This window comes from Chrysochloris asiatica, unplaced genomic scaffold (assembly GCF_000296735.1).
Source record: "Chrysochloris asiatica unplaced genomic scaffold, ChrAsi1.0 scaffold00054, whole genome shotgun sequence".
NCBI classification, from domain to species: Eukaryota; Metazoa; Chordata; class Mammalia; order Afrosoricida; family Chrysochloridae; genus Chrysochloris; species Chrysochloris asiatica.
Window position 1 is genome coordinate 10,038,180 of NW_006408572.1, and position 17,750 is coordinate 10,055,929.

Genomic DNA, 17,750 nt, shown 5'->3' on the forward strand with positions numbered 1-17,750 from the left:
ACTAACTCCCATCCCTACTGTAGCCACAGTGCCCCTGAGTCTTGAAATTGATTCAACAAATAGGCTATACTTAGTGTTATTTCTTTTTAAACTTTTTATTGTGAATTGAGTGAATTAGTCCCACATTCAACACATCACCCACTTCATGTCATTACAGTGGTTACAGTCCACTCCATGGATATTACTTAAACTCTATTCAGTTAGTGCTTTTCTTTTTTTTTTTTTTAGGAACCCAACTCATCTCTCCAGCAAAGGGTACTTGAAGATGTCCCCAGTCCTTCACTTCTATGTCCGTCCCTCGGGCCATGAGGGTGCTTCCTCTGGACGCATTCAAAGGAAGCTGCAAGAACAGCTGCCAGAACTGCAAGGAGTCAAAATGGAGCTTTGCTACAACGTGGACTGGACAGGTTGGTCCCGGGGGTTAAATTCTTGGAGGGCTACCCTGGTGCTAGGGGCAGTCTCAAGACTGTCCTCACCCTGGCTCCCTGTAGCTGAATCCCTCCCAAGCACTGAGGAGATGAAGAAGTTGAAATGGCTGTTTGGCTGCCCTTTGTTGCTGGATGATGTTGCTCATGAGTCCTGGTTCTTACCCTGCCCCAATGACCTGGTGCTGGAGGTCGGGCCCAGGTAAGTGTCTCAGTTATAAGTCCATTCCTCTGCTTCTACCCTCGTGATTTCTGGAGAGATGTTTTTTGGTTTGTTTTTTTCCCCCTTTCGCTCCATTCTACCTCCCTGCCTAGGAAACCATACACATGCTTTCCACACTTGGTTGGGAAGATTCTTTTGAAGGCTGAGTTAGGGATGTTTTCTGGGAGTGAAAACAAGTTGCATTCTGAAAAGCTGTAATTCCAGCGGTTTTGATGCTGGTCATACAGTCATGGTTTGATTTGAGTGACCCATGGAAACTGGTTTCTTGGTGTGCAAGCTAGAGACTGCAGGCTAGGAGTGGGGTGGTAGGGAGGAGGCTGACTGGATAGCAGGAAGTGGGATCTACCTTCCCAGCTGGCTCCAGATGGCCTGTTTGGGATGCTCTGGTTTTAGTCATCCAACCCACTTCTCAGGCTGAACTTCTCCACCCCAACATCTACCAACATTGTGTCGGTATGCCTGGCCGCTGGACTGGGGACAGTTAACCGTGTGGAGACCACTCGTCGCTACTGGCTCTCGGTGAGACAGTAAGGGAACAGGGGGTGTAGGTGGTCCTGAGATAAGAGACTAGGTCTTTAAACTAACAAGAGAGACGGAGGGAAGAATTCCTGCTTTGAGACTGCCCTGTATGCTTATGCAGGGCATTAATTATCTGGGGATGCTTGGCTACAGTGGTTCATGGGGGCAAAATTCTAGCCTGAGTGTTCCCTATGAACCTGTGTGTCCTTCCTGACATGGACTCTGCCTAGAGAGGGGGAGTCTTTCTAATCTGCACACAGGTGCCCATGGACGAGCAGTGGCTTAGTCCTGCAGGACTTGAGGGGCTGAAGGAAGACCATTTCTCTTCACATCTTCAACCCTTTTCCCTTTGTGTGTGTGTGTCTCTGCCTCAGTTTGCCCACTCACCTCCGCCTGTAGTGAAGACTGTTGCCCTGGGCATCCTGCATGATCGGATGACGGAGCAGTACTTCCCTCAACCCATCCAAAGTTTCTCCCCTGACTGTTCCCCGGCACCCCTCAATGGCCCCATCGATATACTGGGCGAGGGCCGGCCTGCCCTAGAGAAGGCCAATCAGAAGCTAGGTAAGCCAGGGTCTCTGCTAGGAGGAGGGCTAACAAGATAGGTAAGCAGGTGTGCTAAACCCTGAGAGATGGAGACCTAAGTGCCACAGCTGTTCTGGGGTTTGTTCCCTAGGTTTGGCCCTAGACTCCTGGGACCTGGATTTCTACACCAAGCGCTTCCAGGAGCTGCAGCGGAACCCCAGCACTGTGGAGGCCTTTGACTTGGCTCAGTCCAACAGGTGGGAAGGAATGGGGGTATTTGGATGTCTGAGGCTGTGGGGGTTGGGAGGGGAAAACCACAGGGCTCATCTTCATGGCTCTCCCTGGGCTCAGAGGCCTCTCTGGATCTGTTTGAGGACTTGGACCACCCCATCCATCTAGTAGTCTGGGTTTTATCTCCACTTTGGATCTGAATAATCCACAGTAACAGAATGCTTGACAATTATGGTTCTATGGAATTACGGTTTTTTGGCCTATTATCTAAGTATGAGTTGGCTATAGCTTGGCTGTTAAATATTGTTGTTGGGTTCCATCAAATTGATTTTAACTCATAGTGGGCCCTACAGCAGTGTTGATTTTCCCCCAGAGGGTTTTCTAAACTGTAATCTTTACAGGAGGTACCCTGGTGATACTGTAGGTTAAGTACTGCTGACAGTAAGGTCAGAAGATCAAACATAACAGCAGGAGTTCTGCTCTGTGGAAGAAAGATGAGGCTGTCTGCTCCCCTGAACTCTTGGAAACCTAAAGGAACTTTTCTCCTCTACCCTATAGGGTTGCCCTGAGTCAGAAAAGACTGATTAGCAGTGGGTTCTTGGCTAATCTGTACAGGAATAGATCCTCTAGTCTTTCTCCTATGGAGATGCGTGGATTCAAACTGTCAGCCAACCCTCTGGTTGGCAATTGGGTGCTTAACTGTATGCCACCAGGGTACCTTTGTTAAATATCATTATGGTAATTCTGATTGAAATTCTCTGTGGGAGCAAAAAGCTTCATCTTTCTCCCACAGAACTGCTGGGTGTGCTCAAACTGCCAACCTTGTGGTTTGCGGTCCAGTGTTTATCATATGGAGCCACCATGCTCTCCTTGTTAAATATTTGTTCTTATTAAGTGGTGTTGAGTCAGTTCCAACTCATATTGATTCTATATAGGATTTCTTAGGAGCGGCTACTGGGTTTGAACTTTTGTGGTTAACAGTCCAGTGCTTATCCTACAGCGCCACACCAGGACTTCTGATAAATATTATTAGGTTTTAAATACTGTGTGACAACATGGCAAAGTCTGAGAAGTGGCCCGTGCTTCCCCATCTCCTCTCTCCATGTCTTCCTTGCAGCGAGCACAGCCGGCACTGGTTCTTCAAGGGTCGGCTCCACGTGGATGGGCAGGAGCTGGCTCACTCACTGTTTGAGTCCATCATGAGCACCCAGGCATCTTCCAACCCCAACAACGTCCTCAAGTTCTGTGACAACAGCAGGTGGGCTTTGCGCCAGGTTGAGGGGGCACAGGTCTACGAGAGGGGAGGCCTCCAGTGCTGGTTGGGTTGGTGGCAGATCCCAGGAAGGAAGGAGGGTCCAGAACAGCTATGTCTGCAGTGCAATTCGGGGAAAGGAAGTCAGATTTCTGCGGCCTGAGGACCCTACACAGCCAAGCTGCTTCCAGGAACAGCAGGGCCTGAGACATGTTGTCTTCACAGCAGAGACCCACAACTTTCCCACAGGTGACCTGGGTCCCCAGGAGAGGTGGGAGATATCAAAGATTAGGGTAGGGCAAAGGTTGGGGTGGGGAGGCTGATTGTCCTGGTTTTCAGTGGGAGTGGTCAGAGGTGGGGTCTGTCTCTCTGCTACTCACATCTCTCCCCTTCTCTCTTCACAGGAGTAGCCCCCTTCAGTGGTGCTACCACGGGTACTGGGGGCCGGATCCGAGATATCCAGTGCACAGGCCGAGGGGCCCATGTTGTGGCTGGTACTGCTGGCTATTGCTTTGGAAACCTGAACATTCCAGGTCTCTTCTTTTTGCCCACCTCCCTTTCCAGAGTCCTTGTCTTGGTAGACGTTGACATTTGGATCTTTGAGATCAAAGGGTCATCCTGAATGTCTTTTCTTGGGAACAAGGGCCCTATAGTAGTAGGTCTTTCATGTACCATGATCACAAGGCATATAGTTCAGAGGAGGCCAGGTTGACAGCCAAGCAGAGCAGAACCAGTTTTCTTTAGAAAGAAGCATCCTGACTCACTAAGAATGCCTGATTCTCAGTTGCTGTTCTAACTATCACCTGCTCCCCTAAGTCAACTTTCTTAGCAAGCCTTACAGACTCAGCCTCTTACAAGGAAGGCCAGTGTGGGAGGTGGGGAGCAAGACCGTGCTTCATTGCAATCTCTATGCCTCTCTAAAATGGAACTTCCCACAATGCGAGTCCCAGCTGTGTGGGTGGTCCGTGGTAGAATGGACTCTTCCCAAAGACTTATGCCTCCATCTTCCTTTTTTCCAGTCCATCTCAACTTTCTCCTTCCCTCCTAGGTTACAGTCTGCCCTGGGAGGATTCGAGCTTCCTGTATCCTGGGAATTTTGCTCGGCCCCTGGAAGTTGCCATTGAAGCCAGTAATGGAGCTTCTGACTACGGCAACAAGTTTGGGGAACCAGTACTGGCAGGTGAGGTTGGGGACTGGAGGGGCAATGGACACCTTGTCCTTGAAGGCAGCTGGTAGGGTGTGATGTGAGACCCAGGGGGCCGTGTTAGTGGGGGACATTGGGTAACTGGACACTGTCCCTGTCTTCTGTCCACTCTCCAGGCTTCGCTCGTTCCTTGGGCCTCCAGCTTCCAGGTGGCCAGCGGCGTGAGTGGATCAAGCCCATCATGTTTAGCGGAGGCATTGGGTTCATGGAAGCTGAGCACGTGAGCAAGGAGGCCCCGGAGCCAGGTAAGCACCTACCTGCCACCTGCCTTCCATGCAGCCAGCTTTCTCCCCAGCACTTTGGTGAATTGCCCATTAGGGTTTCCATGGCTATAATCTTTAACCACTGCATCACCAGGCCTCCTAAATGAAGTCTAGGTCTCATTTAATGAATAGGTAACCCAGCTACTCAGTTGAACATTCAGGAGACAAAAATGATTATACAGGAAGGCTACCAAAAATTTGTGGAAAAATTCCATTATATTTCCACAAACTTTTTGAAGAATTTCATAAAGTAAAAATTCCTCTGTCTCCTAGCCACCAATTCCTCTCCCTAATGACAAACAGTGTTATAGTTACTTTTATATCCTACCAGGGATATTTCCTGCGTAAACAAACAAAATGCTATGTTTATGTGTACACTTTAAAAAAATAACCTCTTTATTGAGTTTAATTCATTTGCCATAAAGTGCCTTTAAAAGTATATAATCGTGTGTTTAAAATTTATTTTCACCAAGTTGTACATCAGTCACCATTAATTCTTGAGCATTTTTATCATCCCAAAACGAAACCTTGTATCAGTAATCACTCCGGTTCTCCCTCCCCTATTGTTGTTATTGTTGTTGTTGTTGTTGTTGTTGTTGAGTGCCATACTGACTCATAACAGCACTGTATAAGGTTTCCTAGGAATGGCTGGTGGGTTTGAACTGCCAACCTTGCAGTCCAGTGTTTATCCTACAGCACCACATCAGGACACTGGCCCCTGGGAACCAATAATCTGTTTGCTTTTTCTTTGATTTATACATTCCGGAAATTTCTTACAATTGGAGTCGTACAGTATGGTCTTTCGTGACTGACTTCCTTTCACTTGGTGTAGTATTTTTACGTTTCATCCATGTTGTGCTTTGTAACAGTACTTCATTCCTTTTTATAGCTGAAAAGTGTTCCTTTATAAAGATCTATCTCAGTTTGTTTATTCATTTCATTTATTATTTGATGGACATTTGAGTTGTTTATACTTTTTGACTATTACGAATACTGCTATTATGAATTCATGTACAAATATTTGTACCATTTGTATTCAGTTTTCTTAGCTATGTACCCAGGAGTGGAATTGCTGGGTCATAAAGCAACTACGCTCAATTTTTTCTAAGGAACTGCCCAGCTGTTTTGTAAAATGCACAGCAGCTGCATCATTTTATGTGTCTTGTCTTTTTTATTATGGCCATCTGTTTTTTGTTTTTGATTCAGCAACTCTGTAAAGAGTTTTTGAGGCATCACAAGTAGGTTTGAACCGCTAACCTTGAAGTTAGCAGTCTAGTGCTTATCCTACAGTCAGATGTCCCTGATGATTAATGATGTTGAGCATCTTTTCATGTGCTTATTAGCCATTTCTCTATCTTTGAAGAAATGCTTATTTAGATCTGTTGCCCACCTTTAATTGGATTGTCTTATTATTGTTACGTTGTGGAAGTTTTTACGTATCCTGGATACAAGTTCATTATGAGAAAGATGATTTGCAAATAGTTTCTCCCATTTTGAAGATTGTCTTTTAATTTTTGATAGTGTCCTCTGAAGCACAAGTTTTCAATTTTGATCAAGTCCAATTTATTGCTCTTTTCTTTGGTTGTTTGTAGTGTCATTGTCTAATCCAGAGTTACAAAGATTTATTGGTATGTTTTTTTCAAATAATTTCATAGTTTTAGCTCTTAAATTTAGGTTTCAGGTATATTTTGAGTTTTTACATATGGTGTGAAGTAGGGCCCCATCTTCATTTGCTATGAATATTCAGTTGTCCCATCACCATTTGTTGAAAAGACTTTTCTCCCCCCACTGAATGGTCCTGGCACTCTTGTTGAAAATCACTTGGTCATAAATGCCTGGGTTTATATTCTGGATTCTCAGTTTTTTCCATTGGTCTGTGTCTTCCTATGCCAATATCAAACTACCTTGACTACAGTAAATTTTGTTTGTTCGTTGTTTTTTGCCATTGCAACTTTTTTTTTGACAACTTCTGTTTTTGTTTTGACGATTCTGGGCTGCTTTCATTTCCATGGAATTTTTAGGGTCAGCTTGTCACTTTCTGCAGAAGGCAGCTGGGATTTTGATATGGAATGTATTGAATCTATAGATGAATTAGGGTCTGTTGCCATCTTAATGCTATTTAGTCTTTCAACCTGTGACATGGGCTGCCATTCCATTTGTTTGGGTCTACTTAGATGTTCTTTAGTTTTCAGTGTATAATCTTAAATTTCTATTGTTAAACTCACTTTTAAAAAAATCTTTTATAAGTAGATAATAGAGTCCTGTGTGGCACTGTAGTATAAGCATTCTACTGCTGATTGCAAGATTGGCAGTTCAAATCCACCAGCTATTCCTTAGAAACACTACACAGGATTGCTAGGAGTTGGAACTGACTCAACAATATTTAACAACAAAAATACTTATATATATATATATACATATATGCTTTTTTTACTCAGCAATACTTATGTCTTGGAGATCATTTCATATTGTTAGGTAATACTTTTTTGGTGGCTTAGTGTTCCTGGTGTAGTATTGTAGCATCAGCACTAGACTTTGAACCACAAGGTAGGAAGTTCAAACCCATCAGCTGCTCCTTGGAAACCCTATACATGGTTGCTATGAGTCGGAACTGACTCGATGGCACTTAACAACAACAGTAGTGTTCCGTTGAGTCCTGGTGTGGTATGACAGGGAATACACTGGTCTGCTAACCACAAGGTCAGTGGTTCAAACCCAACAGCCACTCCTTGGGAACCCTATACAGGGTTGCTATGAGTTGGAAGTGACTCAACGACACTTAAAAGTATTCCTTTGTATGGATGTACCATAATTTATTTAATTAGTTTTCTTTTGCTAGCGTTGAGACTATTTCTTGTCTTTTGCTAACAAAAGCAATGCTGCAATGTTTAATAAATCTTTTGCATAATGTGATTTTTTTTTTCACCTGTGTGGATAAATCTCTCATTGAAATATATGGGAGGCCTTCAAAAAGTTCATGAAAAAATGAAATTGAAAGATAATGGAATCTTTCATGAGCTTTTTAAAGCCTCTTTGTCTATATACTCAGTCATATGTTTATTTGTAATTGTGGTTGATATAATTTAACCATCCTCCATAGAAATTTGACCATTTTACTCTCCCATCAGCCCAGTGGGAGTGTTGGAGACCCTGCTCACTGAGGAGCAGCTTTCCTTCATCCTCCCACTTCTTAGCCTCTGAGGCCCCTGCTCGTGGCCCCCTGCATTCCAACTCTGCTCTCCTTCCTTCCTCACAGGCATGAAGGTTGTGAAGGTTGGGGGTCCTGTGTACAGGATTGGAGTTGGGGGAGGAGCAGCTTCATCTGTGCAGGTAAGTGGGAATACCTGAAAACATAGACTATGTAGATATATAATGTACCTGAGGCCCTGAGTGGGGTATCGGAGCTTCCAGCCTCTCCCAGACCTGAGTTCTGCTTTATGTCTCCCCAGGTGCAGGGCGACAACACCAGTGACCTGGACTTCGGTGCTGTGCAGCGAGGAGACCCAGAGATGGAACAGAAGATGAACCGTGTGATCCGGGCTTGTGTGGAGGCTCCCAGGGGGAACCCAATCTGCAGTCTTCATGACCAGGGTGCCGGTGGCAATGGTGAGGGAAGGGGCTGGAACAGGGAACCAGGACCTATCTGGTCTCCTGCCAGGTTTAGTTTAGGACATGGCATTGGGGATCTACAATCATCCTCACAGCTTTGAGCCCTTTTCTCCAGTCCTTATGCATTCTGAGCCTCAGTGGCCTAGTGATGAGGTGGCATGGTAGGGTCTCCTTTAGAGTCTGGGAGCTGCCCTTTGTGGGCCTTGTTCTAAATGTGGCCAGATGACCACCTCACCATGCAGTCTTCTCTCTAGGCAACGTCCTGAAGGAACTCAGTGACCCAGCTGGAGCTGTCATTTACACCAGCCGCTTCCAGGTATGTCTCATCCCCTGAAGTCTGGTACTTCCCCATTTGGCTGGCTCCAGTGGGTTCCATCCATCAACTCCCCGTTCCCAGAAATTTCTGAGACTGGGGTGCACCTTGTGATCCTGGTTTTTTTTTGTGTGTGTGTTTTTTTCTCCACCCCGTGCATTTACAGCTCGGGGACCCGACCTTGAATGCCCTAGAAATCTGGGGGGCTGAGTACCAGGAGTCCAATGCACTGCTTCTGAGGCCCCCCCACCGGGACTTTCTGAATCGGGTCAGTGCCCGGGAACGCTGCCCGGCCTGCTTCGTGGGCACCATCACCGGAGACCAGAGAGTGAGTTGACTCAGGGTCCAGTAGTAAGTTGAGCTCCTTGGGCACAGGCCCAAGGGAGAATTGTCAAAGTAAAAAGTCAAGAGGATAAGGATGGGAGATGGCAGATGTGTTGTGGAGGATGGGATGTAGAAAGTGGGGAGCAGTAGGGCCTCAATTTGCTGTTCTTAATGTGCCATCAAGTTGGTTCCAACCCAGAACGACCCTGTATACGGTTGACTGGTGGGTTTGAACTGCCGGCCTTGTGGTCTATTGCATTATCCTGCAGTGCCACACCAGGACTCCAGGACCTCAATTGTTGTTGTTGTTGTTGTTAAGTGCCATCGAGTACCTCAATAGGGGAAGCTAAAAGAGGGGTGGAAAGAGCATTTCTGTCCTGATTCCTAGTGGTGTTCACTGCTGGTGTCCTGTGTCTCTTTCCTTCTGGGTGGTGTCCCCGTGGACCTAGATAGTGCTGGTGGATGATCGGGAGTTTCCTGTGGGAATAAATGGCCAGGGAGATGCCTTCCCCTCATTGCCTTCCCCAACCCCTGTGGACCTGGAGCTGGAGTGGGTACTAGGCAAGATGCCTCGGAAGGTAAGAGAGGGTACTTGTCCCTTCTGTGACCCAGCCCTAAAGACTTTTCCCTCCTCATGCCTTACCCCTGTCCTGTACCCTCCTCCCAGGTGCTCACCCTCCCTTGTCCCTATTTCTGTGTTGCAGGAGTTCTTCCTCCAGAGGCAACTTCCTGTGCTGCAGCCGCTGGCCTTGCCCCCAGGGCTGAGTGTGCGCCTGGCACTAGATCGGGTGTTGAGGCTGCCAGCTGTGGCCAGCAAGCGCTACCTCACCAATAAGGTCCTTCCTGCACCCCTGCTCTGCTCTCAGTTCTCTGCCTCCCTCCACCCATCCCACCCTTGGGAACCACCCTGAGGGAAAAGTGGCAGGGCCGAGCAGCCACCCTGACTGCCTGCTGTCCACCCTCTGAGTGTAGCTCTTCTCTCCATGTTCTCCATGTTGGGAGAGCCAGGCCTCCCAGCACTCCCAAGGGCAGGGTGGAGTAGAGGGCCATGTGCTTACCCCCGTCCCTTGCCTTCTCATCAACCCCCACCCCCCATTTGATCTTGTAGGTGGATCGCTCTGTGAGCGGCCTAGTGGCCCAGCAACAGTGTGTCGGGCCACTGCAGACTCCTCTGGCAGACGTAGCAGTTGTGGCTCTGAGTCACCAGGAGCTTGTGGGGGCTGCCACGGCCCTGGGGGAGCAGCCAGTCAAGAGCCTGCTAGACCCTAAGGTTGCTGCCCGGCTGGCTGTGGCGGAGGCCCTCACCAACTTGGTGTTTGCTTCAATCACTGACCTCCGGGTGAGTACCTCAGATGCTCACCTGGAACCCTGGCCACTTCCATGTCCACTTCCTACTTGCCTTCCCACCCTTGATGTTCAGGACCACTTAGTCCCTCGACTGTCCCTGACTCTACATGTAACTTCTCTCACCCTTGTCTCTGCCGCCTCTCAGGACGTGAAGTGCAGTGGGAATTGGATGTGGGCAGCCAAGCTCCCAGGAGAGGGAGCCGCTCTGGCCGATGCCTGTGAGGCTATGGTGACAGTGATGGCAGCCCTGGGCGTGGCAGTAGACGGCGGCAAGGACTCCCTCAGCATGGCTGCCCGGGTGGGCACTGAGACTGTAAAGGCTCCCGGTGAGGCCCGGGGGCACAGGCAGTGGGTGAAGGACTGTGGGACTGGGCTGGCATCCACTTCATTCTACTCCTTCTGGCTCCCCCAGGGGCACTGGTCATCTCAGCCTATGCTGTGTGTCCGGACATCACAGCCACTTTGACCCCAGACCTGAAGCAGCCTGGAGGAAGAGGTATGGTTCTTTTTCCTCCTCACTTCTTTGTGTATTCAGAGTGTGGTTCCTTATTTGGGGTATGTGCTTTCTGGCACTGGGGGTGGAAGGGATCTCACTGTAGGCTGGGAGCTATAATCCTTGTGAGTCTCCTGAGTTGTCCATTTCCCTCACCTGTTCCTGCCCTGTTTCCCCAGGTCGTCTGCTGTACGTGCCTCTGAGCCCTGGGCAGCACCGGCTGGGGGCCACAGCTCTGGCCCAGTGCTTCTCCCAGCTTGGGGAACAGCCTCCTGACCTGGACATTCCTGAGAACTTGGTGCGTGCCTTTAGTGTCACCCAGAGACTGCTGAAAGGTGAGTGAAGCCCTGGGGGCGATAGTGCCAGACATATATGTGGCTGAGCACGTGGGCAGAGAGAGCTGAGGCCCTTCCCTCTGCTTCTCTGTGTCCACATCCTCACCCACTATGCCTGACGCTCCAGAGGTAGAGTTAGGCCTTGAAGTGGCTGAACTTTTTCTCTTCTCTCCAGATCGCCGTCTCTGCTCAGGCCATGATGTCAGTGATGGAGGTCTCATCACCTGCCTACTTGAGATGGCCTTTGCTGGGAATTGTGGCATAGAGGTCGACGTGCCTGCCCCTGGGGTCGACGGTGAGGACTCGTGGTCTAGGTTCAGCTTGGGTGTCCATCCCCATCCCGGCATCTCCAGGAGTAGCCTGCCATGCAGATCCATTTTCTGTTGAAGAGTAACATATCTTTCAGCCTCGTTTTCCCTGAGTTCCGTGCTGCCCTCCCTGTCCCTGAACCCAGTGGCACTGCCAGACTTCTGACTGCCCGCCTCTGACACCTCTCACAGCACCTGGGGCAATATGCTTGATTCTATTTCCCAGGCCTCACTCTACCCCTGACCCTTGGCCTGCCATCCCTCCCGACCCTTCTGAGTTCCTGGCAGCCCTTGAGTCACCCAGCCTCCCCACTTTGCTCTCCTAGCACTGCCTGTGCTGTTTGCTGAAGAGCCCGGCCTGGTGCTGGAGGTGCACCAGCCAGACATGGCCCATGTGCTGAAGTGTTACCGGGATGCTGGCCTGCAGTGCCTGGAGCTGGGCCACACGGGTGATGCTGGGCCCCATGCCATGGTGAGGAAGTGGGGGTAAGAAGACAGTAGAGAGTGGGGCTGGGGAGGTGGTAGGCAGTTAAACTCCAGCAGTCTGGTGGTGGGGACAGCGTTGCGTTGGACACCCTTTCTCCAAGCCCTGAATGAGTTTGCCCCTCTCCTAGGTATGGGTGTCAGTGAATGGGGCTGTGGTTTTGGAGGAGCCTGTTGGGCAGCTTCGAGCTCTCTGGGAGGAGACGAGTTTCCAGCTGGACCGCTTGCAGGCAGAACCGAGCTGTGTGGCAGAGGAGGAGAAGGGGCTGAGGGAGCGAACAGGGCCCAGCTACTGCCTGCCCCCCACCTTTCCCACAACTTCTGTGTCCCGGGAACCTGGTGAGGGAGCATGTGGCTTTCTGGGAACATTGGGTCTGGAAGTTGGAGCTTTCCCTAGAAAAGGTGCATGGGGGTTGGGGTGGGAAAGTAGCACATGCCTTCTCCCCTAGGTGGCCCTGCCCCTCGAGTTGCCGTCTTGCGAGAGGAGGGCAGTAATGGAGACCGGGAGATGGCTGATGCCTTCCATTTGGCCGGGTTTGAGGTGAGCAGATTAGCTGAGCAGAGCTGGGGCCAACTTTCTAGCCTTAAGCTGTGTCTCCTCTCATATTCTTCTCCCCATCCTACCAGGTGTGGGATGTGACCATGCAGGATCTTTGCTCTGGGGCCATCGGGCTGGACACTTTCCGAGGTGTGGCCTTCGTGGGTGGCTTCAGCTATGCAGATGTGCTGGGCTCTGCCAAAGGTCAGCTTTAGATTTTTCTCCTACTCCCTCCCTGCTTCCTGACTGGGAATTGGCCTCCCTCCTCCATGGACCTTGGAGAGAGTGGGAGCCTTTGCTCTGGGTCACATGCCAGCAGAGGGCCAGGTGGTGCTAGTGGTGGTGCTTATGTGCTGTGGAGTCGGTTCCCACTCATAGCGAACCTTTATAGGGTTTCCGAGGTTATAAATCTTTATGGGAGTAGAAAGTCTCATCTTTCTCCTGTGGAGCAGCTGGTGCATTTGAACTGCTGACCTTGTGGTTACTACCCTTTTATTTCTTTTGGTTTTGTTGACATCACCCATATCATTTCTTACGCGTGTTATTTGCATCTTCTCCCTCTTTGTTAGATTTGCCAGTGGTTTGTCAATTTTATTAATCCTTTCAAAGAACCAACTTCTTGTCTTGCTGATTCTTTCTATTGTTTTTCTGTTTTCTATACATTTCTGTCCTAATCTGGTGGATGTGATCAGGAGATGAGCTTGTGCACCATTCTCTGATGACTGTAGTTCAGGGTGGACTTAGCTGACGGTAGTTGTCTGATCTGATGTATAGCAGCTGTTACTAACTCTAGCCCCATTGGTGGGGTTGTAGAGAGTGAGTGACTAGGCTGTATGGCCGCAGTTGCTATCGCCTGTTTGATGAGGCAAGAAGAGAAACCACTCACGAGAGAGAAAGAAAGCAAAGCAGCAAACAACAGTGAAAAAATAAAATAGTAAATTATGAAAGAAAAAAAGAAAAACAAGGCAATGCGTTTCCCTCCACCAGTAAGTGGTATGCCTCTGCGCCACCTACTGGCCTCTTGCCTAAGAAAGTTGGCCCTCACAGAAAACCAGGCTTCCTTCTTTTTTCTCAACCCCACACAGCTCTCCTAGTCTCACTAGGATTGGCCTGGCCCAATTTTGCAGAGTTAGAGCAGGGCCAGCCTGAGTGGGATTACTGCGGATAACTCCGCCCCACTTCAGTGGGGTTCACAACCTCGGCATTCACCTCTGACCACTTGGAAAGCAGGAGCCTCCCTAGGGGGTGTACGCTGGCGAAGGTTGGCCTCACCTCTGGTTACCTTGGGAGTGTGGGAAATAAACAATCTCATTGTGCCTCTGTGAGGTCGGTTTCTGCAATGCGAATGTTTTCTTGTCTCTGAAGCCACTCGCAAATGTTCACACAGATAGCTACGGTAGGTCCGGCCACAGCTCAGCTGACACCTCCTCTCTTGATGCATCTGCTCAGCTCTCTCTCTCCCAATAAGCACTCAGTCTAATTCTTTGTCCTTTCATCTGAAGCTCAGAGTTCTGGGACTGTCCTCTGCATGTGTCTCATCTGATTTTCCATATCCTTGCTGCCGAGGGGCTGCACAGTCTTTCTGCCCAACCTGCCACCTTGCCCTGCCTCTGCAACTAAAGATTTTTAAAAACCAGAAGCTTATTGTGGGCCATCTCTGATCCAAGAGTAGGCAACATCTGATTTAAGCAAATAAACCTGATGTTCCCCTTTGCCCTTGCCCTGAGCTGTGGAGAGTAGTTCTGGGAGAATATAGCAGTGACATGGGGAAGGGAAGGCAGGCATCTGCCTCTGTTCTCAGCTACCTTCTCTAGGACCCTTTTTGGTTTCACCCCAGCTTCTCTCTTCCCTCCAGGGTGGGCAGCTGCCGTGACCTTTCATCCAAAGGCTGGACCTGAGCTACGGCGCTTCCGTAAGCGGCCAGATACCTTCAGCCTGGGTGTGTGCAACGGCTGTCAGCTTCTGGCTTTGCTGGGCTGGGTGGGGAGCGACCCCAGCGAAAAGGTCAAGGAGATGGAGTATGACAGCAGGCCAGCCCAGCCAGGCCTCCTGCTGCGTCACAACCTGTCTGGGCGTTACGAGTCTCGCTGGGCCAGTGTGCGTGTGGGGCCTGGACCAGCCCTAATGCTACGAGGAATGGAGGGTGCTGTGCTGCCTGTGTGGAGCGCCCATGGGGAAGGTCAGGCTCCCACATAGGATGGGGTAGGGTCTCGGGGAGGATGGGCAGAGGATGTGAAGGAGCTTTGCTCTCACTTCTCTATTCTTCTCTTCTGTTTCCAGGCTACATGGCATTTTCTTCTCCAGAACTCCAAGCCCAGATCGAGGCCAGGGGCTTAGCTCCATTGCATTGGGCAGATGATAGTGGGAACCCCACAGAGCAATACCCCCTGAATCCAAACGGCTCCCCAGGGGGTGTGGCTGGTGTCTGTTCCCCTGATGGTCGCCACCTGGCACTCATGCCTCATCCTGAGCGAGCTGTGAGGCCTTGGCAATGGGCATGGCGGCCCCCTCCGTTTGATACACTGACCACTTCTCCCTGGCTCCAGCTCTTCATCAATGCCCGAAACTGGACCCAGGAAGGAGCCTGCTAAGCAGGCCAGGGAGGAGGCTCACCCGGAACTCAAGTTGTCTGTAGGATATCTGCTGCTCTTTCCTTCCATCACCTGCAGGAGCGCCCTAAATATTTCCAGATCTATCTTGGATAGACAAGGACTAAAATGCCGTAGGTCACAGATATAATATGCCCATTTTTATATATTTTTATATGCGTTATTCTTAATATGTTTTGTCCTTCACTGGGACCAAAAAGCAGCAGGTTTTTGTTCAGAGTGGAAGTTAGGCTGTATGGGGAGAAGGGTCCCATTCCATTGGGCCCACTTCATGCTGAATGCCCTCTTCACTGGAATTTATGGGATGGGCAAGTCCAGGACCTCAGTGTTTTCATCTGAAAAATGGCCGTTTCCTGGGTTTCTTTTTTAAGTGCTTGGCCCAGCCCCTGAACTCAACATTTCTAACCTTTACTTCTGGTTTAGTAGCTCCCTTTCTGTCATGGTGGTGAGTACCCTCATCCCTTGAACTGAGCCTTAGTTTATGTGAATACTACCTCTTCATGCACCAGACACTGTCAATGCCCCTAGTGAGTTTATGGCTTAAGGGAATTTAAGATATTAGCCACACGTGTTAGGTATTTTGCGTGTATCTAACATTTATCAAATTCAGCAAGACAGATGTAACTCTTTTTGCAAAGGGAGAAATTAGGTTAAATAAATTGCCCAGAGTCACACAGTTTATAAAAGCCAGGATTTCATTGGGCCAACTCCTAAGATTACTGCTTATCCATGCTATATCTCCCTTCCAACCTCCTGCTGCCCCTAGAAGTCCTAGAAGTCAATTCCTCTCAGTGTTTGTGCTACAAATTCAAGACAGTTTTCCTCATATTTTAATTAGATTTTTGAGATACAGTTCATATAATAAAATTCACCATTTTAAAGAGTACATTTCAGTGTGATCACAGTGTTGTACAACCATCACCAATATCTAATTCCCATCACCCCAAAAAGTCCACTAGTTGGCACACCCAATCCTTCTCCCCCTATTCCTGTTAACAGTGCTGCGAGTCAGTTCTGACTCAGCAACCCTGTATAGGGTTTCTGAGGAGTGGCTGGTGAGCTTGAACTACTAACCTTGCGCTTCAAACCAACCTTGCAGTCCAGCGCATTAACCCATATTGCCACACCAGGTTGTTAGATAACTGCAAGGTCAGCGGTTCGAGCTCACCAGCTGCTCCTTGGAAACCCTATATAGGGTAGCTATGGGACAGAACCTTTTATCAAGAAAACCTTTTTTTTAACTTTTTACAACATTGTCTCATACCATTTTGACTAATTTCACTCAGTATTTTAATGTCCTCTAGGTTCAACCATGTTGTGAGGTGTTTCAAAGAACATTGTTCTTCACCGTTTTATAGTATTCCATTGTGTATATGTACCAAAGTTTGTTTAATCATTCCTCTGTTGATGGATATTTAGGCTGTCTCCATCTTTTTGATGTCTGTTGTAGACAGCGTATTGAAGGATCCTGTTTTCTTACCCATTCTGCTCTTTATTTCTCTTGACATTTATATTCAATCCGTTTATATTTAATCCATTTATATTCATTGTAATTATCAATAGGTTTGAATTGGTTGTTGTCGCTTTTGTGAGGTGTTTTTTTTTTTCTCCTGTGGTGTTGCTGGATTCTTTGTTCCACATAATTTTCCTGTTCATTTTGTTTGTGGGGTTTTTTTTCATTGTCATTTCTGTTGTATAAGTGTTTACTAAATCTTTCTGATGTTCCTCTTTTTTTATTTTTATGTGCAGGTGTATTATTTTTCTTTGAGGTTACCCTGTAATGTATTACTTTTTGTCCTGCTTGAAACAGTCTGTTTTATCTTGAAATCTACTTGACTTCCTTACCATTTAGAAGTTCCTTATCTGCATTATTCCCTCTTTTTGCTTTGTAGCTGACTTCATTATACATTGATCTCTTTGGTTCCCTATTTTCAGCCTTGTACAGGTTTTTTGTTTTTTTTTTTAACTTTAAATATTTTTATATCTGGATTGAGTTCTAGGTGGTGTTGTCATGTATGGTAATCTCAGGTTGTTGTCTGCTGTTATTGGTTCTCAGTTCAGAGAACACCCATTAGCATTTTTGTAAAATTGGTCTTTTTTTAATTTCCTTTAATTTCTGCTTATCAGGAAATGTTATAATTTTGCTATTGTATTTGAGGGACAGCTTTGCTGGGTATATGATTCTTGGTTGGCAATTTTTTTCTTTCATAGTTTTGCATATGTTATCCCATTGTCTTCTTGCCTACATGGTTTCTGCTGAGAAAACAGAGGTTAGTCTTAATGGTTTTCCTTTACAGATAACTTTTCATTTTTCCCAAGCTGCTCTCAGGATTCTTCCCTTGTCTTTGATTTTGGAAAGTTTGATTATGATATGTCTTAGTGATTTTCTTTTTGGATCTCTCCTGTTTGGGGTTCATCCAGCTTCTTGCATGCTTATCTTCTCATCTTTCATGATGTTAGGGAAGTTTTCTTCCAGCACCTCTTTGACAATTTTATCTGTGTTTGTCTCTTCCTGTTCTGGAATTCTAATCACCTATAAATTGTTCCTCTTCATGGTGTCCCACAAAACTCATAGGCTTTCTTCAGATTTCTTCATTCCTTTTTTTTGCTCGTTCTTCTAGCATACTAATACTGAGAGGTTTATCTTCCATTCAGTGTTCCATTGCTTCACATCTACTTCTTTGTACTTTCAGTGTATTGAGATGTTAATCTTCTGGATTTTTAATTTGCATGTTTTGTACTATTTCAA

The 17,750-nt window shown here is 47.7% G+C and overlaps 1 protein-coding gene across 1 annotated transcript; it reads left to right on the top strand.

The window, feature by feature from the left end:
- Positions 1-241: 241 nt before the first annotated feature.
- PFAS (phosphoribosylformylglycinamidine synthase) lies at positions 242-15,114 on the top strand. The gene is made up of 27 exons (XM_006863406.1): positions 242-407; positions 492-627; positions 1,062-1,167; positions 1,542-1,731; positions 1,844-1,949; positions 3,041-3,181; positions 3,300-3,424; positions 3,580-3,708; positions 4,224-4,355; positions 4,496-4,624; positions 7,899-7,972; positions 8,092-8,248; positions 8,506-8,567; positions 8,731-8,892; positions 9,338-9,466; positions 9,593-9,724; positions 9,997-10,227; positions 10,381-10,561; positions 10,648-10,731; positions 10,908-11,063; positions 11,239-11,358; positions 11,698-11,843; positions 11,986-12,193; positions 12,304-12,395; positions 12,482-12,596; positions 14,248-14,571; positions 14,673-15,114. Exons 1-27 carry the CDS (start codon positions 266-268, stop codon positions 14,981-14,983), a joined length of 4,020 nt encoding a protein of 1,339 aa, XP_006863468.1. The 5' UTR covers positions 242-265; the 3' UTR covers positions 14,984-15,114.
- The last annotated feature ends 2,636 nt before the right edge of the window (positions 15,115-17,750 follow it).